We start from the raw sequence: 25,979 nt of genomic DNA on the forward strand, positions 1-25,979 counted from the left end.
CAGCAACTAAGTGAAAAACTTGGCGATCCAGAAATTAATATTACGGCATTTAAATCCATATCAAAGATAAATCGGCCATGTGTTCCTAAAAAATAAGATTAATTATCGCCTTTACTGATGCATATTCGCTAAAGTGTTTACATAAAATATTTTAAATCGATCACCGGCGAATACCAGACAAAACTTATAATTTTAGAAAATTTGTCGAATTCAAACACTCCAAATGGTTATGGCACTTAGTGAAACCCCTAACATCAGATGCTACTTAAGTTCCAACTACGCTTTTGTGTCATATAATCAATGCCGTAACATCCTCAATCAGCAAATATCAAGATTCAGGTTCGCGAAAGACTGCATGCTATAATTTGAAAGATTTCATAATAAAAATATTGAAATATGTATAATTTTGTATGCTGAACTGGGTTAAATGCATAGTAGAGATACTTGTATGTGGGTGTCAGTATGCGGAGGTATGTGTGTGCGCGGCGTCTTGAAAACAGTCGGGAAACAATCGGGTATAGAAGAAAGTGCCGAGACGCGTGCAAGCGTGTATCGATGACTATCTTAGAAATCGTCCATAAAACAAATATATAACTATTTTAATATTAATTCCAAGTGTAAATTTAGTGTTCCTATAACATTATTGCGGCTATCAAGATCCACAATTCTCAACAAAAAATACAACTTTTTTTTGTCGTATGTATTGCTGCCATAATTTTTCAAATGAACATGATTAATGTAATTTCTTCAAACAATTTTGTAAATTTGTTACTAATAGGAGCAGTTTCTTTCAATACGCTAGAAATCATGAAATTTACAAATTAACAAATTTTTATCTGTGTTTAACTGATTCTGAAATAACCTCTTAGGGCTTGAACTTTAGAGAGTGGTTTCATCTTTCAAACGTGAGCTGCCACATCTAAAAAGGATAAAAAGGATAAACCTGCAAAGTTATATCGAAATCATCGTCTAACCGATTGCCACCTTCTCTTGTTAGTAGAAAATTTTCTTTTGATTTTATTATGGCATGAAACTGTCGTGATATTGAATTTATTAAATTGATGAGTACTCTATTGGAAATATCTTTCCACTCTCCTAAAAAAAGCCTCCTTTAAATGATTTCTTGATGAAATATGATGACTCAAAACTTGTTACATTTTTCATCACGCAACGAATCCCATTCGCGATAGCAGGCTTATTTTTAGTAGATGATAATCCCTCTTCTGCTATTACGATAGGCGCTACATTCGCAAGTGTATGACATTTGCTTGTTATATTTTCGTCGCAATCATCACTTGTCGACATCAAGAGTATTGTTCCCGTTCTTTCTTTCAGATTGATGCCTTCCACAGAATTCACAGGGATGAGAAATAAACAAATAGATATTACGGGAAAATAGACACAAAAGAAAACACATAACCGATGCAGAGAAACACAAGCAGATAATTGTTCTACAACACACTTCGTGGATATCGGCTATAAACACATGTCCGCCATTCTGTGTCCGGGTGCAGAATCCATTTAAAAATAACCTATGCTAATTAAAATGCCGAGCGCATACGATTAAAAATATATTGATGTGGATTTACCGTCACGCGCAGTAAAGATAGACTTGTTTGTCCGCTTCGCGGAGTAACGCGTCCGCGGTAGAACGCGCCAACGAGAGTCGTAAATTCTTGTTACTTGTATGATACTTGAGAAATTTAAGGTCCTTGATTGTAAAAAATGCTAAAATTTATGACAGATCTTAGGATTATTGCAGGTCCGACTAAGGGATGTTGACACATCTGGTGATTATCTAGACCGATGGATGGAATATGGTTTACGTGGAGGGTCCCAAGACGTAACAGTATTTTTCTTATTAGATAATTTGTACTTTAGTATTTTGGAAAACACAGGAAGTAATGATATTGGCTTGTAGGATGCAGTTTGCTGTGTATTTTAGTCTGGATTAGGTAACATTATGATCTGTGCTAGCTTTCATGGATTGGGAAAGTATGGTATTCTTAAAATTGCATTGAATATTATTTTGATTAAACATATTGCTTTTGAGGGAAGGTGTTTCAAGATTTTACCATTGATTTTGTCGATTCCTGGTGCTTTATTGTATTTTGTTCCCTCTGTTATGATTCTAATTACTTGTTTTATTAGGCATGGTATAGTGCTTGCAGTCAGCAGCAGAGCAGTGTCGGACTCTTACCGACTGAAACTCCACGTTGTACTGTCTACGCGTGTGACAAGAATGCCCCGTAGTCTCGTTCTTTGCGAATTACTACCAGTGCATTCTCCACTACTCTTTATCGAGCCGGTCCTAATATATTGGCACCAGTGGAGGTCATTGCCCCTGGCGCCATCCCCCTTCTAGTCACGTCCCGCTGCGTCTCCAGCGCGTTACCCAGCAAGGATGAGAGTTTCCCTTTCTCTGCCTTTCTGCCTGCTCCTTTACGAACATAGCTCGCTCGCCGAAGAGGCGGAGAGCCTCATATTCCTGCGGCCCGCTCAGCATCGCTTCTACGCTCGCCCAGGGGGTCGATCTCTCGCCTATGACGAAACGCAGAGTGTAGCGGGGCAACTCCCACGCCGGACGAAACTCCAACGTGTGCTGCGCCGTGTCCTTGCCCTCTCCGCAGTGATGGCAAATATCTGTCGTCTTCCGTCTGATTTTCCTCAGGAACTCGCCGAATACGCCGTGTCCAGTGAGCACCTGGGTCATCCTGAACGTGAGCGGGAGGCCGTTGGGGCTTCTCGATGCCTCCCAGTTTGGGAGGACGGCCTCGACGCCTCGATGTTCGTCTCCCTCGTTGATCAGCTGAAATCGGAGTTTTAATTGGTAAGAATCCGACACTACTCTGCTGTTGCCTCTTATCAGCAGCAACGGAGTGCCCATGAGGATTTCTCCACGTGCAAAAGAAAAAAGATGTCAATAGCAAGAAGGGATCATATTTAAAAACAAAATCCATAACAATAAAAACGTGGCCTTAAATGTCCATTAGCCGAAATTAAAAGTAAAAAAGAGAAATGTTACGATCTGGTGTTGATCTTCGGCGTTCGTAACAGTTACGTGTTACTCTAGGTATCGAATCTTAGATTTCTCGAATCATATTTAGATCAAAACAGTAGTTGCTGACATCAGAAATAGTTATTAGAAAGGATTGAATGGAATGATTTCAAAATTGTTTCAAAAATTAACGAACGTGAATTGAACTATTCGAAATAGTTTAACGAATATTTCTGGTGACAGCAACTATCGTTTTGATTTAAGTATTATTCAAGAAACCTAAGATTCGACACCTAGAGAGACACATAATGGTTATGAAGATCGAAGATCTACATCAGATCGAAATATCATGTGTGAATTGTTTATAAATCTGAAGCTGTTCGCGTGTAAATATATGCATCATTATCGAGCAATGTCATAAATAGTTTTATTTAGAAATAAAACGAGTGGAAAGACCAAATGAGAGGGATGATAAATCCCTTCTTTATAAAATTCTATTTATATTGTTTTTGGTTTAAAAACAAACAAGTAGCGTTCAAATAGTCAGTACACAAAACATAATATTATCCATAGTAAAATTATTATACCGGACATTTTGGTGACCTGACGTATCCAGTACAACCTGAAATAACCGAAAATTTATGTATTTAAATTAGTATCTATTTTTGTATGCGAAGATACTTTTATATGCACCTTGATAACCGTCGTCGGGCTGTTGACTTAATGTCTTGTTTCCGAATAAATTTCCTAATTCCCATCAGGTAAATTGCAACATACTTCTCCCAATCCATATCTCGTAAATCTAGTTTGACCATATCGCTGTCATTCAACATTTTACTTTTCTCGCCAAGTCGGAACAGTTATCCCTTTGAAAAGATAGAATATTCACATTGGTTCGCGGAGAGACGCGTTCGCGAGGAAGCGCGCCAACGGGAGTCGTAAATTCCCGTTACGATTATAGAATCGACGCCACGAAATGATCGATCCCCTATTTCAGTTATGATAATAGAGGTGGTTGAACTGATTATAACTCTGAGGTAACAGGTTACAATTTACACTTTATTCCAACAACTTGTGGATAAAATAGATACACTCGGTGCGTATAGATATACGTTAACTAGATGACTGATGTAATGTGGATATAGATCAGTGCCGAGATGTTGACTAATCTGTAGTCGTTGAACCAATAAAGTTCGGTGCTCTCTTGCTGGGTGTCGGTGTCTCACCATTAGTCGCTTGTGGGTGGAAATCCCAGGAAGGACGGGAAAACCCACTTTTCCCCACATTTTACCTGATGGAGCAATAACCATAAGGAACCTCTTGACTCGAAGATGTTTTATGGCAATTAACGGACTTAACAGTAAAATCGAAAAGCTTAGTTTTATGACAGTTCCTTATGATTATTACGGTCCGATGAATTATATTTGCACCGTTAGTGGCCACCTCGACCGAGAGATGGATTTCGGGCTACGCAAAGAGTCGCCGGACGTAACACCTTCCACCCGTTCAGAGGCTACCGATCAAAAGTTCTATAAAGAGAAATTAATTGAATTTCCCACCCAACTCATTGTCGATTGCTGGTTGACCTTAGTCCGCTGGATCGTGTTGGCTCGCTAGTGAGACGAGCCGCTTGAAACCTCGATCCAGGATGTTCGTTGCCGTCTGACTGTGATCGTCCGGAAGACGTAGTCGTCGCCGGGGTGAACTTGATGACGTGGCCGAAAGGCCGTTGCCTTGAGAGCACGTTGTCTACCTTGTAGTCTAGATCGCCGCCACCCCGTCATCCTGCGAACCTGCGACACGACCTGCGAAGTGTCGTTGAACACCTCGACCCAAGAAGTGTCGTTGAACACAACGCCCCAGGAAGTGTTGTCGATTTCATCAAAGCAAGTGACAGTGACAAGTAAAGCAAACGTGGAAGCGTGAAGAAGATTTACGGTTAATTGGGAGACAGAGCTCCCCCTGCTGAACCATTCGAATCGCGTATTCTTGTTGTTGATTTTTAATGGTTGTACTAGCTTAGCTCTTGTGCTCTTCTTCGTGTCGTTAGTGCCGAGTATCTTGGCCTAATTATCAGCGTAAGACGATATCAGAGGCATCTTATCTTCCGTTTCTTCAGATTCCTTCCAGTAGATTGGATACAGTGGATTAGAATTTGTAACTGCTGGCGTTTGTAACCCTCCTGGTTCACTGCGTCGATGTTTTCTTCTTGATATTATAGTCCGCTGATTCCGCGTTAAACGGACTGTCCAGACTAGACTCTGATTTCTGTTGTGAAAATATTAAAAAGAATCAAGCTAATGATAAAAATATATGTGTAATATATATTCGTGCAGTTAGCGCTTCGTAGGTTAAAACGTGTATAAATATTTTTAAAAATAATCTGCATCAATGCGTTAAAAAATGGATTTGAAAGACAATTTCATCCTGATACAAGATAACTATCCAAAACACGATAATACACGATATACAATGCTATGCAATACAATGCTAATACACGAGCATTAATCTTGTATCATGTTTAGAAACACTTAAAAACAGTTCCGCAATATGTCCATTATTGAAAATGCATAAGACTACCTGAAATGAAAAATAACGATTCACCATATATCATCGTAAAATCATTTAAAGACGGTTTCCTTTAAAAAATGGAAAAATATTTTAAGTGGAGTTGTTGGAATACAACGATATCAGTCGCATGCGGATAGAGTGTTTGATCGTACAGATTCTTCCATTCGTTGCCCAGCGCCATGCCCACTAGCGTACGTTCGTTAGATGTACCGCGGCGGCTGGCGCGTGCATGCTCTTCCGAGAACTCGGCGGAAGAAACGTAAGGATATGGATGGAACATTGGGCACGTCGGTGTCGCGCCTTGACAGCGTAGCGCTTTGTATCGAGAAGCTGCTAGAAGGTTCCGTGGCACGTGACGTTACACAGCCATCTACTCAGGTCACACTCATTATAGAGAGTGGGGGTTCAAAATCTTTACAAGCGCCACAGGTCACTAAGGCAGTTAGTCTGTGAATAACTAGCCAACTGTCTACATTCCAGAACGCACATTTATAACTCTCGTAATAATTGTTTAATAAATATCACATTATATTATTTCAACATAAACATTGTGCCTTCCACAGAATATTAATCCTAATTCCAAGATTAAATTCTAACAGGAGTACTCAGCAATTTGATAAATTCACTGCCACGATAATTGCAAAACATAATGAAATCGAAACGAAACTTCACTAACAAGAAAAGGTCGCGAATAGGCAGACTCTGATTTTAATAAAACTTGAGACTTGAAGAACAGCGCGAAATATTAAACACGTATTCTTTTTTAGTTGCGGTAAATCAAATTTATGAGGTGTAACCATCCTCTAAAGTTCAACCCCTAAAGGAATATCTCGGATACAATTAAAAACAGACAAATATTTGTGACTAAGAATTTTAACATATTGAACAAAAATGCGACCAGTTAATAAGAAATTTTCAAAATTGTTTGTGTTGAAGTGGTCACCACTTCTAAGAAAACTCTACATCTGGTCTTTTTAATTTTCTCAAGCACTGAAGTCATCGACAGCGTATAGACAAAAGACTGGGACGAAGGCAGACCATAAACTGTAGACAGGCGACGTTGGCTTCGGGGTTTTCAGTTATATGGTAACACTGCTAGCGTGCGGATCTGAACCAGCTCAAATTATATTCCTACTTGTAATTACACTTCTGCATTAAGATATATTTTCTACCTTATAATTTATCCACGCGTTTCTCTGTTTATACATCTAGTAACCTCAACAGTTTGAAGAAATCACTTAGTAACGTCCATTTGAAAAATTACGGCATCAATGCATATGACAAAAAAACTTGCACTTTTTGTCACGAATGCTACTATGTATTATGCATGTCGGAGATGAAAGGACATCGGAGCCTTCCCTTTGGAACTTCGGGAAAATCCCGAGAAGCGAGGACAGGAGTATATGAGGGCAGGTTCATCTGGATTGAGAGAGTTTTTAGTTAGTTAGTCGTTGGGCGAATTGCCGAGTAAGTCACGCTGATACTGGTCATCCCGTGGACCGTGGATTCGTTATCGAACCTGGATTCGTTGTCACCATCATCTCGGACATCCTATTGCCGTTACTCATAGCCTCTTGTAGTGCCCATATTCGCACTGATAAATACTAACCACATCCGTGACGGTAAAGTAAGTAAAGGTTCATAGAACGCCCCAAAGTGCCAACCTGACTCCGACATATATATATGGCTTCCTCATTAGTTAATGTAAATGTCCTATTTATATTCTGCCATTATATTTTCTTTTATTATGACGGCCAACATTAACACACCTTAATACATAACTCTACCATAGTAGTAACCATCAACGCTATCTTTCGAGAATTTAATGAAACTAACAAGGATTATGATTTTCGTATATTTTACAAATTACATACATTTTATTGTGAGCAAAGTTCAGTGGTGTCGAATATGGTGAACGGGATGCTCCATGAGGAACGGGTGTGCATTCTGTTCGCAATAATACAAACGTTTCATTAAAAAATTGACGATCTGGTCGACTATGACTTGAATCGTGAACAATCGCATATGGAATAAATAGAGTTTACGCCTGTGCTTTAACTTTGTGCTGCTTTAAATTTGCTACGAAGTCGTAAAGGTAAAAATCGCAAATATAATGCACATGTGATTGATGCTGACACATAATTCCATTCTTGAATAAATCTTTCGAATTATTGCATGTGGTTTTTCGCGAGTCCAAGTGCTGGAATTTGTTGATTGAGGTGTTACTGCATTGATCATATAGTCCAAAAGCGTAGTAGGATCATATTAATATGCGAATGCATTCGCTGAACGTTAGTTTCTACTTTCGCATGATCGGCCACCTTACGGCGCGGTGATCAGAAAATGAAGCATAATCCCATTCTTATATCCAATTCTATTACCTAATTACAGATACACGCTCGCACTAACGTCAAAAATATGTTATTGAAGCTCACTGTTATCGCACCGACCTCTTAAATTATTTTTCTTATGATACAAACGTCTTGACAAAATGAATAAAAAAAATTATTTTCATATCCATGAAATAGCATTTCGAGAAATTCGTCCACCTTTTCCTGACTCGAAGATGGTATCCCGCTGGGGTAGACATCCACATGTTATTTATTAATTAAGCTAGAAAAATTTACCGAATGTCGAGCTGGACAAATTATAAAGTACAAATTAAACAATAAAAAAAAAAGAGAAATTGTACCTTTGGCTCGTTTACCTGGTACGTCGCGATGGATTTTTGCAGCTCCGTCATGACACGACCTCGTCTACCTCGGGTTACGAAAGTCTAGCCTACGTCGAGCGCTATAGCGTGAATTATCTAAATTGCAAATTTTATTAAGTATAATTTGAATTTTATAAGAGTGTCTGTATATACGAGGATACTCTTTTCTGTAACCGTGATAAAATTAATTAGTCGCGTACCGATGATAAATTGTATTAGAGACTGATGAATATTCTTAATTTTTGCATTAAATGAAAATAAATGACACGGAATTCTAACGATAAATAAACATGTAAATGAATTTTAGACACTTTGTATTAATTCAACTAACCAATTTAACAAAACATTTAATGAAAGCCTCTAAAACACATTTAAAATACAATTACATAAAGTAATTAACTCGCAAGCAGTGCAAACTCATGGTATAGGTAGAGAATATTGAGAATATTTAAATAGAAAATTAAACGTTGAAATTAGATCACGTAGATGCTATTTTCGGCAGAAAACAGAGCTGTAGACTCTTTGTAGATGCAACGACTTTCATGATACCTTATTCCTTCCATTGACTTGTTAAATAGACATAAATTTTTAGCTCATCACGAATGGTATGCTAATTTGATGTTTGATTTAGAGTAATACTGTGTCCGTAATTGCCCTGTAGAGATTTAAAGCCCATGGAAAACGCCGTACATAAGTAAATTTTAGTAATAATTATATTTGTAATATTTGTTATATGCGAATAATGCTATAGTACGTAAATGATTATCTTTCATGTAAAACATACCCTGGAATGATTGACGATACGAATCTTCCACTGTGTAATCGCTTATACCTAAATCTAGTTCTAACAGCAACTCATAGATGGCGCATATCAAGTTTCGATTGTAGTAGCAGAGAGGAAACTTCGTCTCTGACAACACAAAGTACAGAATAGGCAGGACATGCAATGTCTTTTCACGTAATACATTCTGGGTGTTACGACCGTTCGCAGAGAGACGCGGTCGCTAGGAAAACGCGTCAGCGAGAGGTGTAAATTCTCGCTACGATTATGTTAATCGACGCCGCGAAATAGTCGTTCCCCTGTTTCGGGATAACAATATATTTTACAATAATATGATGAATATGTTACAGAAATTTGACTCGACTTTGCGATATCTCTAGATAAATTCGTTTGCTCGTCAGATTTGTCGAAGTGTCACGTTAGACTCGTCAGAAGGAACTGCTCACCCTTCGATTATTCCTTTGTCTCATTCGGAAGACGACCCCCACTATGCTCGGGTCACACCACCGCTCGCGCCAATGATCACGTATGCCTCTTCTTGTGTGAAAAACCTAACCGTCAAAAATCGACGTTTCTAGAGCTCGCTGCTTGGCGACAACTATGCTCTCGTCGATACATTGTATATGATCCGGCGGACAGATAAGACGGTCTGCCTGCGACGTTGTAGGACCGCGAGCGACGGTTAGAAAATACAGCCTGTGGTAAGCCTCGTGGCGTAACACCGGGGATCACCTGAACTTACCTTTTTTGTGTCACATGCAACGTTATCTATTCAATATAGCAGCAACTTGGATGAACATTAAAACAGAAAACATCTACAAAAATATAAATAGAATATAGAAAGGATATCTTGTAATCACAGAGAAAATATAGAATGTTACACTTGCACGTACTTTTGCCTCAGAAAATCGCAACGCAAACTATGAATAACACAAAATGACAAATTACGCTCAGTGAAGAGAGCAAGAAAAACAACAACGAGAGCTATAAAAGAGCAAGAGGATAAACAAAAACCTGCCTCTGTGGGTAAATATTTATTGATCGATCGAGTACATCATGAATGTACTAAAACTAAGGATCAAATTTTGCGTAATGTATCCATGCCTTGAGCAATACCTTACATTTCATACGATGTCTTGCGATATCTTGCGATATCTTGCAATATCCCACTGTGCCCCATGTGTGTGTTACTGACTTTGTAAAAATGATAGATAATATTATATTTACTCGTATAGTATCTATTATGTTATTATGTTTTACGTTGTTTTAATAACGAGGAACCAATTCTAGAAGAAACAAAACCGATGTATACGACAGCAATGAGGAGTGTTGGTACATGTGCTTCTGGCTTATCTTCAGAAAAAGAAATATATCTATTAATTTTTGTTTCTAGACAGAGAAAATATCTAAAAATCTTATTATTATAAGATCATGTACTAAAATTATCAGAATAAATGAGAGGAAGTTTTGCGAGACAATTAGGTCGACGAGTAACAGAAAGATTTTTATGACGTTTTACATGGAAACCAAATTCGCGTCTTCGTACGTATACTTACTTCCTAGTGAGACTTAAACGTTAATCGATAACAGGATGACGGAAGCTCTTATGATCCTTTGCTCCTCTGTTTTCTTCGCCTCTTTCTCATTTGCATTCTACACTGTTAAAAATTTAAGCAAGTAAACTGTCAAGGACTTTTTATACTGTTATATTGACTGTATTATATTAGCGTGATCGGGAATCGACTAATTGCGAGAAAAAATTATATTACTACGCAAAGGAAACGTGTAAAAGTGTACCGGATTAAAGATCGCAAACAGAAAGGATATCGAACAAACATTATATTTCTTGAATTTATGGTTTCGTTATTGACTGTCGATGATGATGCGAATTTTGCGATATAAATTCAATAACTTCGATGTGACATTACGTTATTCGTGTCAACTATGTTACTGTCTATCGAATTATACAATTAAATTAGTTTAATACTACAAAACCTGGAGCTATTGCTTTCCCCTATTTGAGCACGAGATTCAATTGAAGAAAGTGAGTGTAAATTCAAGTATTATAATTCGTAATGCATGTTATGAGTCATGTATAAATAAACATTATGGATTATTAGATATTAATTCTGTAACGTGTCAGTTTTAATCAATGTTTATGGATATTTCAAAGTTACGTAAAAAACTGAAAAATTCGATTAGTTTTCATTCTGCAAACATGGCTTGATTATTTAAACACAGAAAACTCGGTAAAAGGAAGAACTAGACCTCTTAGAAAAACAATTTGTTACACATCGTTGATGCAGTAACGCTGAAACAGGACTGAAATTTTACAATTTGAAAATCGGGAGTGTCAACTTCAATAAACTTCAAATAGACTTTCGATTAGCGAAACGTAAAATTATATTTTTTCAATTATAAATTAGCTAATATTGACGTTTCCCTGTTAGAAAATAAGTTACGTTAGAAAAAGATTATGTGATTTCATCCTTCTCGGCGAGGCAACCAACGAGTAAGCATATGACTAGTAACCAGTAACGAAATAGAAACTAAAATCTTCCGTATTAAATCTGTACTGTGTTCCTCGAACTCCGTTCATTTAAATATTTTCAAATTTCACTTAAATATTTGAAAGCATTAAAAAATGTGATAATAGGATTTAGAGAAAATGTAAAAGTCAGTTTTTTTTCCTCAAATGAAATCATATGCTTTTTAATATGTTAATCCACTTCGTCATTCTCTACAAAAGAGTATTAACCTATTTTAACTATTTGCTAACCTATTTAACTATATTAATTTAGTAGATATTTTAACTTGAATTTATGACATTTAACGCATGAAAGCCAAGGAAAGAAACCTCTGTAACATTTTTCCTGGGAAAAATATTTTTTCAAATCGTTCTTCGTTATACAATTTCTACAGTATGTTTAAAGTAAAATAAGAAATAACGGTAGTACATACACATTGTACAATATGTAAATCACATTGCTCAGGCTTTACCTGTCCGTATTCATAAATTTTCTTGACCTTGTTGACAACGTAAATGCAAATACATCTGCAAGAAACATGATTGGGAACGAAGTATCTGAATTAATACATATATCTTGTCTCACATTACGATCATGTATCATAACAGTTTCAAATCTTTTACGAGTACGAATAGTGTTCGTAACGATCGCTAACTAGCAACGGTTAAGACTGGATGCGGTGCTATCAAGGCCCTCGATAATACGCGTAGCAGTTAGCAGTCATCGAAAAAATTTATATCTTTTTGTTCTTATAATCAATAAAAATAAAAAATCACTGTGGAAACGTAAAAGTGACCATTTGATTGTGCAAGAAAACTTACGATGAAGAAGCTGTATCTGTGCCTTGTATTGGAATTATGCGTGCTGACCATGTCGCAAAGAACTGCCTTGGATAAATCGATTCTCAATTACATCTATCGTGGATATCGTAATTGGTTAACGCAATCCTACGGTACGTCTGTTTTAGTTTATTTCGTGTTACGTCTTCATACAGCAATATCATTTTCTTTTGGTTAGAGAGATGCTTTTTGGAGGAAAATTGAAGTATTGTGAATCTTATTTTTCATAGACTAAGGTTTAATTGTGAATATATGTATATTTTCGCGATAAAATAATAAGTTTACGAAATTTTTTTCAGTAAAAGTAGACAAAAACTTATACAGCACGGATCATTTTTCTTTTAACACATAAATATTGTAGAGATTATATTTTCAAGAAACATACGCTATGAATTCTGTGGCACCCTCTTCTGGTTCTTGAGATGAGGAATTTTGCAAACAGTACTTATTTCGAAATTCGTAACGAAACTAAACAGCAGTCCTGAAGTGTATTAAAAGTGACGAGTTGTTAGGTAAATGTGAAATCAAAAGATGTCCATTTCCATTTGTTCTTAAAATACTGGTCAGTCTTGTTATACGAGTATAAGAGGCAGCAACCTGATTGTGATTTCAGATGGAAATTGGGTTTTGGTTAAGTTAGTGACGGGCTGCGCGGGAAAAGTTGATACCTCGCCACTGAACGCCTTTATTTATAGCACAAATCTTGAAAATATACAGTAGCTCACGAAAGTTGTCACATACTATTAAAACTCTAGACGATTAAAATATGCACGTTAAATTTAAGAGGTGAAAACATACATCTGTATATCTAAAATTAAGAACGAATTCGATAACGTTTGTAAAAGTTCTGAAATCCTTCGTTGCAATTACTTGATCGGAATTATGACATATCGCGTGCAATGCTTCATCACAGATGAAGTATTTTTGTAAATTGTTTTAAAATGACTATTTTGTAGGCACAAGAAATGGGGATCGAATGTCTCAATTACGGAATAAATATAAATTTCAAAAGGAAGTTCCAATAGACGTCCCTTTTCCTTGCAATGTAACAGGTACTTAACCAAATTTATGATTATTATTGTCAAATACTTCATGATATCACTTGTAAATATTATATCGTCGTATTTATTCTTTAAAATCATTATTCAATTTAAATCGCAGATTTCTTTTATTTCCAATAATTTTTGCAATTTATCCTAGGGACAATCGGTAAATTTCTTTAGCAGGAAATTACAGTGAAGAACGCTGTTCTTTATAATTTGTAATGGCTACAATGTCCTATTAATATCATTTTTGAAGATATATAACATTATAAGCTCCTCACCCCACTGTAGTATAAGAATAGTAAAATTGATGCTTATCTTTTGAAGTTCATATGTATTCTAATGTATTTACTTTAATTTGTTTAGCCGGCAGGTCTCCAAAAGTTCCCGAGTCGGTTCATCATTTAAAACCAGGAGACATAGATGTCATTGCTGCAATGGGTGATTCCTTGACAATCGGTGCTGGAGTTACTTCGATTTATACGTTCGAAGTGAACATTGAAAATAGAGGCATAGTGGGTAGTATCGGCGGTCAAGAAACTTGGCGAGAGTACCTGACTCTACCTAATATTCTTAAAGTATGTTCATTTTTTACATCTGCATTGTTTACGCACATGATTTGTGTTATCGCCATAAATGCGAATACTGAAATCTTTCATAGTCCGATTTTTCTATATGCAGGAATTCAATCCTAAATTAATAGGTTATTCACTTGGAGACGCTATAAGTACTGATCCAGCTGCGCAGTTAAACGTCGCCGAAGCTGGAGCTATGTCTAAAGATATGACTTTCATGGCGACATATCTGGTCAATAAAATAAAAGATGACCCGAGGATAGATATCAACAAACATTGGAAGGTTCGTATGTTCGTAGACAAAATAATTATATACATATATATAAATGCCAGTATGAAATTGGACAAATTTTTTCTTTCTTTAATCAAAATTTATAATTTCATTTAATATTTAATCGTTTAAGCAATAGTATCTACATTTTTATGTTTTCCAGTTGATTTCGTTGATGATTGGAAGTAATGATTTTTGCATTAATACGTGTGCAACATCTCCATGGTCTATGTTAAATGATCACAAAATAGATTTAATTCATACTCTTAGAATATTAAGAGACAATTTACCAAGAACTTTTGTTGCTCTTATACCACCACCTCACATAAAGGAACTGGTTGCTGCACACCAAGGAAGAGAGTCATTCCTGTGCTATTTGTCATCCATGATTAAATGTTCATATATGTTCGCTTTACGATTTAGAGATCAAAAACAGGAATATTATAAAATAATTGAGAGGTTTGTATAATTTTCCGAATTTAACTTTTTAAATATTTTGTGCTTGAGGATTAGACACTTACAAGAATTTTGTTATATCATACCTTATATTTAATCTTAGTAATTGTACACAAAAGGGGCTACTATTCCCATTTTAATGAAGCTTAAGTATGTTGTGAAACTCAACATTTTTCCTATAGGGGGTAAACTCACTTAGTTTCCGAAATATTTAGAGAAAGCTGCTGCTACTATTATGTTGAATCTGACTTATAAGGCAACGTTTGCGTCAGCATGGTGTGACCACTCATCTACTGTTGTGTGTCTATAAACACATCGCTGCGACCTGCAAATAATCTCTATAACGGGTGAACTGTTTAATACTTATTCTACCTAACTACTATTCTAACTACCTCGAAAACGTAAAAAAATATTTTGAACGCACAAGTCTTACATATATTGGCGGTTGTCAAAAACTATACATAGCCGAACCCTATTATAGAAAAGTATTAATACTGAGCAATCCAGTCGTCGCATCGTGAGGAAGCTGACTGCCATCAGACTTTAACGACATATATAACACGTATCTAGTGATGTGATCGATGCGGTATCGATGTTATCGACAGCGATCTACGAATTTCAATTTGTTATCAATTAATATCAAAGGTAAAGGTATTAGTTATTGTTCGGTTAATCAGGATATTGAATCTTTACTAACCGATACCAACAAGTACTGTACTTGAAACACCACAAACGTATCGATACTCGTCTGATACCGCAGGTAAGTTTCGGTACAGATTCTTAAAGCTAAAATAAGATGAGAATCGAGAACAATAGAATTGCGCTTTGTTATTTTACGTGAACGAATGTAGATCCGCAGCTTACCTCGTACAAGTCGTAGAGAAAAAGATTGTGGCATTCGAAAACATAAACCATCCTTGTAAGAAAAATCATAGGTTAGACGTTAAATCTGCTTTTTCATTAAAATCCATAACAGCAACCCGAAAATCGTCCCATTAAATTTTCGAGTAGAGAGGATCAATGTTTCCTCTAGTCCATTGCCACCATAAGTAATTAATATATACTAGCGCATATAAACAATGTTTATACAAAATGGATACATGCACCGCGATCGTCCCGTTCGAGGGTATCCTAAATGTCGTCGCCTCAATGGCTAACATAAACCCAGCACTTTCGACATTTCGTGAGCATGCGCGGAAGTCCTGCGGAAGGTTTGATGGTGTGGTAAGCAAGATACGCGCAGGACGTGCCTCGTGAGATCCCGCGGCCCGCGCGAGTTTGCCGATCGAATTTACGCGTAGCAATAAATACGACAAGGTCCCCTCACTGATAAACCAGAAGCTTGGTGTTACGTAGGACCTCTAACATTTCGTTTCTCTTATCACGAAGATCGGCGAGACCCTTACTCGAACGACGAGTGAACGCAGAAATTATCGAGACGCAAAGAGGCTCTTAACCAATTCCGTGAAAATATCGTATAAATATGGTATAAATACTCCTGCTTTTATCCTTCGCTTCCTCCATAGAAGAATCATCGACAATGGTCCTTCAATGCGATATAGTTTAAATTCACCTCTAGCCTTTACTAAATCAATATGGCATCTGTCCCGATTAGGAATGCGGCATTTACCCTAATTATCTTGAAAAAGTGTTGCACTTTTCCATTACCATACCGTGTATCGGAAATCGTTAATTTTGGCAGTGGATTATTCTACATAATCTCCTACATATAACAAGAATTATGCTATAAAAAAACTACGAACTTTTAGTTACTATGATAATCCAAATGATCACGAAGTGTAATTACGAAGCCAAAATGTGAGATGTTTATACTGAAAAAATGCGAAGTCTTGGTAACTAACAAAGGCATTTTACTTCTGTCTCAGCGCGATGCGACATTTCGCACTGCAATCAGCTTATTTTTCTTATTTCACATTTATGCGATATTATTTCCCTAACACATTTCAATTACCGTTTGATATATATTTTAATATGCATATGAAGAATAAGCTAGTTTGTTTCATTTTTTTAGGTGGCAAGAGATTGATGAAGAAGTCGCTAATTATCCAGAATTTCATAGAAATGACTTCACCGTAGTAATTTTACCGACTCTGGAACATGCAAAAATACCTCTTGCCGAGAATGGATTTGCCGACCTCTCATATCTTAACGCTGATTGCTTTCATTGGAGTCAAAAACTACATGCACTATGTGAGTTTAACAGATGAAACTATACAATTATTTCATGAGTGTTACGTTGATAATCAAAAATGTTTTGTGTTTCCCAAGATGCGAATAATCTGTGGAACAATTTGTTGGAACCAGTTGGTAACAAGAGTAGACCTCTCACTTCGTTATTTGAAAAATTTCTGTGTCCTACTTTGGAAAGACCGTTCTTGATGACGTATGAAAATTCACAGAACAATGAAACTTAAGGATGGTTAGAGAAGTTTAGAACAGTTTCTGTAAGTGGAAGATGTATTATAATCTTCGTATTTGTCTATTTAAAAATGACAAAAATTATAATCAGCAAATGTTCAAAAATAAGAACCAATGTTGGATCAATAATAATATTTAATTTTTACTGTGGTACTTCACTGATTATCATATTGTTCTTATAATTTAAGTTCTTTGTGAATAAAGGTAATAACGAAAATAGGTAATACGCTGACCAATGAAACATTTTCTCAGTCCTCGTCGGACCTACAAATTCAACATGAAATTCGGCTTTTACGAAAATGTTGCGCTTTTCCTATCTTTTTGCTTTAGTTACTTAGTTACTTATTTCTTCTTTTGCTTATGTTTAAAGTATATACATATATAGTATATCATTGATATGTTCTTGTTGAGAATTGTGGATCTTTGAGGCCGAAATAATGTTATAGGAACACTAAATTTATACTGAGGATTAATATTAAAACAATGATATATTTATTTCATGGGCGATTCCTTATATATTTATTGATACACATTTGCACGCGTCTCAGCACTTTCTTCTATACCCGATTGTAAACCGACTCTTCGACGACCCTTAACCGACCCTTCGACGGACCTTAACCGACCGAGGAGTTTACATTCATCTGTTTTCGAGACGCTTCCGATACACATACTTCCACACATTGATATTCGCATACAAGTATCTCTACTACGCACTTAACCTAGTTCAGCACAGAAAATTATACATATCTCAACAGTTCTGAACGTGAACCGTGCATGAATCCAGAAATGAAAGAAGAAAGGAGATCTCCAGTGGAGAAAAAGAATCTACTTTTCATATTTACATAATCGTCATTTCCACCACAGAGGTCGAATAATGTAACATTTTCTTTTATTATTATTCAATTTGTTTTTTACAATTTGTCCACCTAGACATTCGGTAAATTTTTCTAGCTAGTGTAACATGACCGAATGTCAGATATTACCGAGATAACGTATGTTTCTTTTATATTTTTTCTAGATGAAACCTACCAACGTATTTGTAAAATCATTCGGATTAAAATGAGACCAAACACGGTGTAATTTCAATTATATTTACTTCCTAATGTGCATTAAACAACTTTTAGGATCAGCAAATAAGCTACGAATTGTGTATCGTGCTATTTGTCACTTTAATTGGAAACATCTGACAAAGAGTTGGTGAAAGTTCTATTCATTACAAATTAAAAGTAAAAAAATTTGATTTTTCGGCTGAAGAAGGTCTCAGCTTATTGCGTGGCTCCATATTTTATATGTTGTTCGACTCTCAATCCTTCTTTCTCATCCTCTTTCACTCGGATTATTCTTTTCTACGTTTGCCACGTTTAACTCTTTATTGTTACTGGCTTCAGGAATAGAGTCGTTTCTACTTCTATTTTATTCTCTAATTGCGAAATTTAGGTCACGAATTTGTTGCAATTATTGCAGATTTCCGGCATATGATTTATTTACTTAATAAGTGATTAAAGAAAGGAATTGTAGACGCTGTATGTATTTATTTTAAGAATCTGGAAGAATGTGGGCAACGTCATAGTTGGTGTTACGCCACGAGGCTTACCACAGGCTGTATTTTCTAATCGTCGCTCGCGGTCCTACAACGTCGCAGGCAAACCGTCTTATCTGGCCGCCGGATCATATACAATGTATCGACGAGAGCATAGTTGTCGCCAAGCAGCGAGCTCTAGAAACGTCGATTTTTGACCGTTACGTTTTTCACACTAGAAGAGGCATACGTGATCATAGGCGCGAGCGGTGGCGTGACCCGAGCATAGTGGGGGTCGTCTTCCAAATGAGACAAAGGAATAATCGAAGGGCGTTCAGTTCCTTCTGACGAGTCAAACGTGACACTTCGACAAATCTGACGAGCAAACGAATTTATCTAGAGATATCGCAAAGTCGAGTCAAATTTCTGTAACATCTTCATCATATTATTGTAAAATATATTGTTCTATGTTAACCTGTTAATACAGTGTTACATTCATTAAACCACCTCTGTTATCCCGAAACAGGGGAACGACTATTTCGCGGCGTCGATTAACATAATCGTAGCGAGAATTTACGCCTCTCGCTGACGCGTTCTCCTAGCGACCGCGTCTCTCTGCGAACGGTCGTAACAGTTGGCGTTACTTGAAAGTATACGCCATTAAATGCTCGGCAATTACCCCCGCTATCTTTCCCCTTGATGCATCAAGGCATTGGATGGTCGAGTAATGCAACCTGATCCGAATTCAAATATCGATGAGGCAATACTAATGCAACAGTGGAATTTGATTACTGTTTGAAATTCTTTAAAATTAAATTTTTACTAACGTGTTTGTGAAATTTTGCTGATTAAGATAAGACCAAATACAGCGATATGCTAGAAATCACATTTACTTACTGATGAAAGAAGGGAAAGGAAGTTGCTATCATTTGTTAAACGAACCGCCTTCTTCATCGATTTCAGAATCATATGAAAACTGTATCTGCATAAGGACCACATATATTCCACTTGTGTGCGATTATACTATTTTCATCCAGTGAAAGTAATCGAAAATAATTATTTACGGGGAATTCACGTGGTCGACACGAACACAACTGAAGGGCAAGAACTTTGTCGAAGTAAACATTCCTCCACTCTTTGCCGAAAAACAACGGTGCTGATAACACGAAAGCAGAATTCGTTGTAAATTCAATTCATTAAATATTATGTAATACGGTCCAAATTTTTATTCTGTGACAGTGCCGTTATTAATCTTTCCCAAGTTTCATTAGTTATTACTTTCAAGTTACTCTATCGAAAGTGTCCTATCACGCGTCGGTTCATATACAGGGTATTCGGCTATGTTCTTTAATTATTGACAGTGAGAAATCGGCCGATGTTTAATTGACTACAACTAAAAAAGAAAGCCGAATACGTAACCTTCTTGTTCAGAACTTTCATTTTATTTTGGTTCCAAGAATCACTGCTAAATTTTGTTACACTCATAACCGAACAGTCTGTAGATCCGTTAGAAATTTGGTATTAAAAATATCGATTCACTAGGTTATTAACTTCATGAATTTTGATGTAACATCGTAATCACCTTGTATAAAAAAAAACCTGTTTGCCGCATCACAGTGCATCTTCAGCGATCGTTCCGGAAAAAAGATTAGCCACTGTAGATAGCTTTTGTCTATTTGAGTCAGAGGCTAACATCTATTGAGTAATTTCAAAAGTGACCTTCAGATCTCTATTGCGATTCACAGCGAAAGCTTTTTCACTATAGTCCCTTGTAATGTGTTTTTTTAATGTAGAGAATAAAGATAATCCAAAAAAGGAAATCCATCATTAAATGCAAAAACCGTGTAATTTTGGCGAGAGGAATATGTGAAATACGAGTTTTGGGATTTCTGTGTTCCAAAATTCAGTTCGTTCGAAACTTTCTTATTAGTTGGTCTAAGTCGCAGATAAATGCAACAGCAATGTTGCAATGCTTCGTACAATTGACATATGACGTTGTTTACTTTATCCTTAACGAGAGATTTCTCGCAATGATGGAAATGTAGCGGCACATGAGTCAGAGGACGATGCGAATCGAGAGCGACTCATGTTGTTGTTTTGCCTCGGGGTATTGACACAGCTTTCACGCATGAAACGTAATGCTAAATAAACTCCGAGCAAAACAATATCGCCGCTACATGCAACCGTCGGATAAAGACGAATTCGAATTTTCCGACTCTTCTCCGACCAGTATAAATAAACGGACGTAGTTGCAAGAGAGTCAGATAGAAAGAAAGTTTGATTTTTGAGTTAAAGATCTCAGCTTATCGCGGGTTTCTGATTAACATTTGCCGAACGTTACGACTCTCAGTCCTTGTTTCTCTGTGTTTCCTATATCTCGGAAACTAAAGTCGAGCGATTATTTATGAGAATATGTTTTTCATGATAAGTTATACAACATGTTTAAAATTTATCGAAATCGAACGCTTAGCCTTGCTTACGCGTAACTACCTTTGATGTATGTATTATGTAACAAAATCAGAATTTAATCCCATTGCAAGAAAATTGTTGATTTAGTACAGATTTCTTGAAAGAATATTACGAAACTTCTACATTATAAATGTTATATTACGTCTAACGTCATCTACATGATATGTGTATGTGCATGTTAATGATGTATATATGCATATAAGTCCTTTTATTACTAACATTTAGATGTTAATGAGAAAATGAAACATAAAGATGTTTGGAACAAAATAATTTATCCTATATTTGCGAATACATTTTAGTACAAGCATCCACCATTTGTAACATAATTATTATGCAGTATATAGTAAAGTGAAGTATGAAAATTATTGCCCAGTTCAACTCATGTTTTCAATTTTATTAAACTGTAGATAAAAATAGAGTATACTATGTGTAGGATATCTTATGACATTGCTGGCAAGCAAATTTAAGAGCGTCTATTTCCCGTTTAATGATTACAGGTAATTCTTCATTTTATATATTCTATTTTTTTCCTACAGTTTAACCAAAAGATTGATAAAATATTCATAGTCAGCGACAATTTTCGTTAAAACTTCTTAAATTTTATTTCTTTTCATTATTTTAGACAATTTAACGATTATTGTCTACGGTCCAAAATTATGTGAAGAAATGCAACAATACAAAGTCATAATCAAAAACTAAACACTATACATTGAATGTTAGCGCCCTAATTCCATTGATGCCGATTACGTGTAGTTAGGACCACGGCCATGTAGACAGTTCTTGACACTCATATACCGAAAGCATAGAAGAAATGGTCCGAAAGTTGTGTTGTGATGAAGAAAGACAAGAAGGGCATTCTACGTATGCGTGGCATAAATGTCACGGACAGAAACATTGATACTTTATTCGTCTCCGCCTGCCTCGTAAGAAGCAGGAAGCTAATTAACACACTAAGTGTTCGATGGGTTCGCTCTAAAGTAAACAGCTGGTATTCGGCAACACCAGAGAAGATTGGAAGGAATAGTTTCGCACCCCACAAAAACCATGGTGAGTAGGAAAGCCCTAAGGCAGAGAGCCAGTATATGAGGACCAGGCGAGGTTTCTTCAGGGAATCATAAACAAGTCCTAGAACAGTCTCCAGCATAAAGTTATACTCTGTCACATTACTCTGCATCTTTAATCTACCTCCACCTTGAGCATTAACAGCGTCCACGGTTCGCGATATCAACCGATCAGTTGCAATCTGACTGGTCGCCATTTAGTTGAAAATTCGCATCAGTCTGCACACTCGCGGTACGTGTGCGATTTTCCAACGTGTGTGATATTTGCACAAGCATTGTCTATATGTGCCTTTGTTTATTAATCATTTATCGAGACAAAGGATTAGAAGAGACACTGATCCTCTCTATTCGAAAATATCATAAAGCGGTTTGCGATATGCTGCTGTGGATTTTAATGATTAAGCATACGATGATTTTTCTTAAAAAACTTTACGCAGGATGGTCTACGTCTTCGAATGTCATAGTTTGTAGTACAAAATAAACTTTTTTTTTTTTTTTATTAACGTGGAGGCAATCCGCACGGACACCAGGTCGCTTCTGGGGAAAAGCGGCGTGGTAGTGCCGGACTCCAACCGACTAAAACCTCCACGATGACCGACCCGGCTGCGATTGAAAGGGGCCCGGGAACCGGTGTTAACTTGCTTAAACTAATCAAGTTCGCGGACATTTCTTTCATATAAAAAACTTTATTCATATTTATTTTATTTCGCTTTCCAAATGCTTGAAAATAGCTTGTAACATTTCCTACTGTTGTTGCCATTATCGATCTATTATCGCCCAAATATATATTTACCGGTTCTTTAAGGTCGATAAATTTATCAAAATAATTTATATCGTTAATTATGTAATCGGTACAACCGCTATCTAATAGCCACATTATTTCGTTATCACTTGTCTCGTTCATCTCGCTGCTGTGTGCTGCATGCGCCGTTGCCATCCACGTGCCTGCTCCTGAGTTGCCATACTCGCTCGTGTCAGCTGCTGATTGACGATGGAACTTCCCACGTCCCCTGCTCGTATTGCCGGTGCTTCCCCTTCCGCTGCTGCGACCACGTGTTGGCCCACGCCGATTACTGTTACTGCTTCCCGCTTAGACGCCATTTTGACACTCTCTCGCAAAATGTCCTACTTTTACACATTTGAAGCATCCTTCCTCTTTTGCAGCAAAGAAAGTTAGTTTTCATTTCTTCTCGATTAGATTTATCTTTCTTCTCCGCTATTTCTATTTTATTCTTCACGTACGCTACCGTTTGATTCTCTTCTTTCACTGCATCTATTATATCCGCTATGTAGCTATACTCTTCGGGTAAAGTATTTAGCATGTAATTTAGTTTTTCCTTCTCACTCACATGTGCGCCTGCGCCTTTTAATTCATTTATTACTTTTTCAAAATCGCTAAAGAACGATGCTGAATCACTGTATTTATCAAGACTTATCTTCTCAAATCTCCTTCTTCACACGATCTGTAGTGCCGTCAACACTTTCAAGTACATTTCGTCGAACTTTTTCATTATTTCATACGCTGTTTTTTCTTTCCTAATATATTCTAATTGTCTATTCGTGATGGCACTGTAAATTGTGTTTATTGCTTTCAGATCCTTTTTCTTCCGGTCTGGGTTGTCTGTTTCAGTCTTCACTCTAGTTGTAACAATATCACATTCTTTATACCTCAGAAACATCGTTATTCTTTTCTTCCACATACCGTAATCCTCACCATCAAATAACGGTATCATAATTTCCGATCTCACCATTCTTATTGATTTCTTATCCTTTACTCAAGCGTTCCTACGTTCTCGAAGTATTTTTTCTTTTATTTTAAATCCTTTTGACGTTTCTTCCCTTACTAAAACTCACTCGAACTGACTCGCTGGAATAAAAACCACGCACTAAATAGCTCGCAAAACTACTAACCATGCTGTGCTACCATGTTAAGGTATAAAGAGGATTCGGAAATGCAAATAGTTTACTTTATTTCACACACAGCAGCTATACATATATATTACACTCTGAAGACCTCGAAAACCTTCTTGCACGCACGCTTGTTGTCAACCGACTCCTCTAGATTTTTCTAACAGCTTCCAAATATCTTTTGTCTCAACTGAGACCTGGACGCCCTCTGACGCTGACACACACATTCACACGTACAAGCAGTGTGGGCGTGTAAGGGCTCGGTTTTGCGGCCGACCGCGCCATTCCTGGAGTATGGAACTCATACTGGCTTCGCTGATAGATGTTCGTTAATTATCGTCTACTTTCAAGCGTCCATTGCCCGGGGGACGGCGCGCATAGATGGTCGGCGCGCGACTTGGGAAAACCCTGCCCTCTCCTTTCGGGTCATTGGACAAGTTGAACCTGCCCTTTCGGGCGGCAGCTCGCTTAACCGGCGCGGCGCGATGTACGCATCTCGCCATGCCGTTACCAGCGGGGGACACGAGGAGGCGGAGCTGCCAGCATGTAGCTCGGTCCCAGCAGGTTGGCTTTCCAGCCGATTATTCCCTGCACCGTCACAGTATTCATTTGCATGAGTACTGCCTGCACCGACGATCGCAGGGTTACATTCACATGTACAGTGTAAATGTATCATCTACCTAACGATTACCCCTCATAAACTTGATTTACCACAACCAAAAAAGGAGACGTGTTTAATATTTCGCGCTGTTCTTCAAGTCTCCAGTTTTATTAAAAGCAGAGTCTCCTCATTCCCGACCTTTTCCTGCTAGTAAAGTTTCTTTTTGATTCCATTATGTTTTGCAAGTATCGTGACATTGAATTTATCAAATTGATGAGTACACTACTGAAAATATTTCTCCATTTTTTAAAGGAAACCTTCTGTAAGTGATTATACTATATTTGTTACGTAGCGTAACACTCTACCTAGATCAGGCCACACACCGCGGGCAAGATGGCAACCGTATATCTTCGGATACTTACTGCGTACCCTCAATAGTCTCAAATACCCTCCATAAATCTCAGGAATTTCCTAGTCGAGGTCCTTCAAACCGAACAAACATCTGTTTTCCGACTCATTTCTAAAGACCATTGTCTACTACGGCTTGACAAGGGAAAGTTCGTTTTTCTAACGTACGATGCAACTTTCTTCCTACTAACCACTTTTTATCGAGGGCGGCTAAGACCCTTCCTAGTCCACCAACCTTCGTTTAACCAATTAACAACGAAGCCTATTTCCCTCACTCTCTTAGCCAAAATCGTCACCAACAAATCCGATGGTCCCGCGCGCTAGACACGCCCATCCTTAGCTTTCCTCCGCCACAGTATCGTCTCCGAACATCACTGATTTTCTATCCTTCGAACAGTCAACATCCTTCGACCGGGTTTACACCCGAAGATCGGTCACTCGCTCATCTTATACATACGCACCAGCGTAACTATCTTCTTTACAAGTTGTTAGAATAAACGGTGATTTATAACTTACTATACAGTGTTACATTCATTTTATATTACACCGAAGTTGTTGTATTGTGAAAATATATAATAACCTGTTAGTAGTAGCGTTATCTTCAATTTAACTACCCTTATTATCCCAAAAGAAATAAGGGATCGAACGATTCGCGGCGTCGATTAGCAAATCGTAACGGGAATTTACGACTCGTGTCGTGATTTCGAGATCGTGTCTCCCGCGAACGTGCGAAAACATATGGGAAGTAATATTATTATAATATACATGGAATCATCGAAATTAACAACTGATTAACAGA

At 37.2% G+C, this 25,979-nt stretch overlaps 2 protein-coding genes across 4 annotated transcripts; one reads left to right on the plus strand and one right to left on the minus strand.

Annotated features, from left to right (window-relative positions):
- Positions 1–2,365: 2,365 nt before the first annotated feature.
- On the minus strand, positions 2,366–2,887 carry LOC143303857 (uncharacterized). The gene has a single exon (XM_076625857.1). It carries the CDS (start codon positions 2,885–2,887, stop codon positions 2,366–2,368), a length of 522 nt encoding a protein of 173 aa, XP_076481972.1.
- A 9,311-nt stretch (positions 2,888–12,198) lies between these two features.
- Positions 12,199–19,208, plus strand: LOC117165139 (phospholipase B1, membrane-associated-like). 3 transcript variants are annotated; one of them, XM_076626024.1, is made up of 8 exons: positions 12,199–12,543; positions 13,387–13,482; positions 13,840–14,051; positions 14,155–14,331; positions 14,483–14,778; positions 16,808–16,986; positions 17,065–17,240; positions 18,756–19,208. In XM_076626024.1, the coding sequence occupies exons 1-7, from the start codon at positions 12,414–12,416 to the stop codon at positions 17,208–17,210; spliced, it is 1,236 nt and encodes a 411-aa protein (XP_076482139.1). In that variant the 5' UTR covers positions 12,199–12,413; the 3' UTR covers positions 17,211–17,240; positions 18,756–19,208. The 3 variants fall into 3 exon arrangements, with proteins under 3 accessions (XP_076482139.1, XP_033204484.2, XP_076482140.1); XM_076626025.1 differs by lacking the exons at positions 12,199–12,543; positions 18,756–19,208 and adding exons at positions 12,852–12,942; positions 13,044–13,216 and having other exon boundaries at positions 17,065–17,359; XM_033348593.2 differs by lacking the exon at positions 18,756–19,208 and having other exon boundaries at positions 17,065–17,359.
- The last annotated feature ends 6,771 nt before the right edge of the window (positions 19,209–25,979 follow it).

This window comes from Bombus vancouverensis, chromosome 17 (assembly GCF_051014615.1).
Source record: "Bombus vancouverensis nearcticus chromosome 17, iyBomVanc1_principal, whole genome shotgun sequence".
Lineage (NCBI taxonomy): Eukaryota > Metazoa > Arthropoda > Insecta > Hymenoptera > Apidae > Bombus > Bombus vancouverensis.

Coding starts and splice junctions, on each gene's coding strand:
- LOC117165139 (XM_076626024.1), top strand. CDS start 12,414: ATGAAGAAGCTGTATCTGTGCCTTGTATTGGAATTATGCGTGCTGACC. Junction 14,332..14,482: donor ATATCAACAAACATTGGAAG/GTTCGTATGTTC, acceptor TATGTTTTCCAG/TTGATTTCGTTGATGATTGG. Junction 16,987..17,064: donor TCAAAAACTACATGCACTAT/GTGAGTTTAACA, acceptor GTGTTTCCCAAG/ATGCGAATAATCTGTGGAAC.
- LOC143303857 (XM_076625857.1), bottom strand. CDS start 2,887: ATGGGCACTCCGTTGCTGCTGATAAGAGGCAACAGCAGAGTAGTGTCG.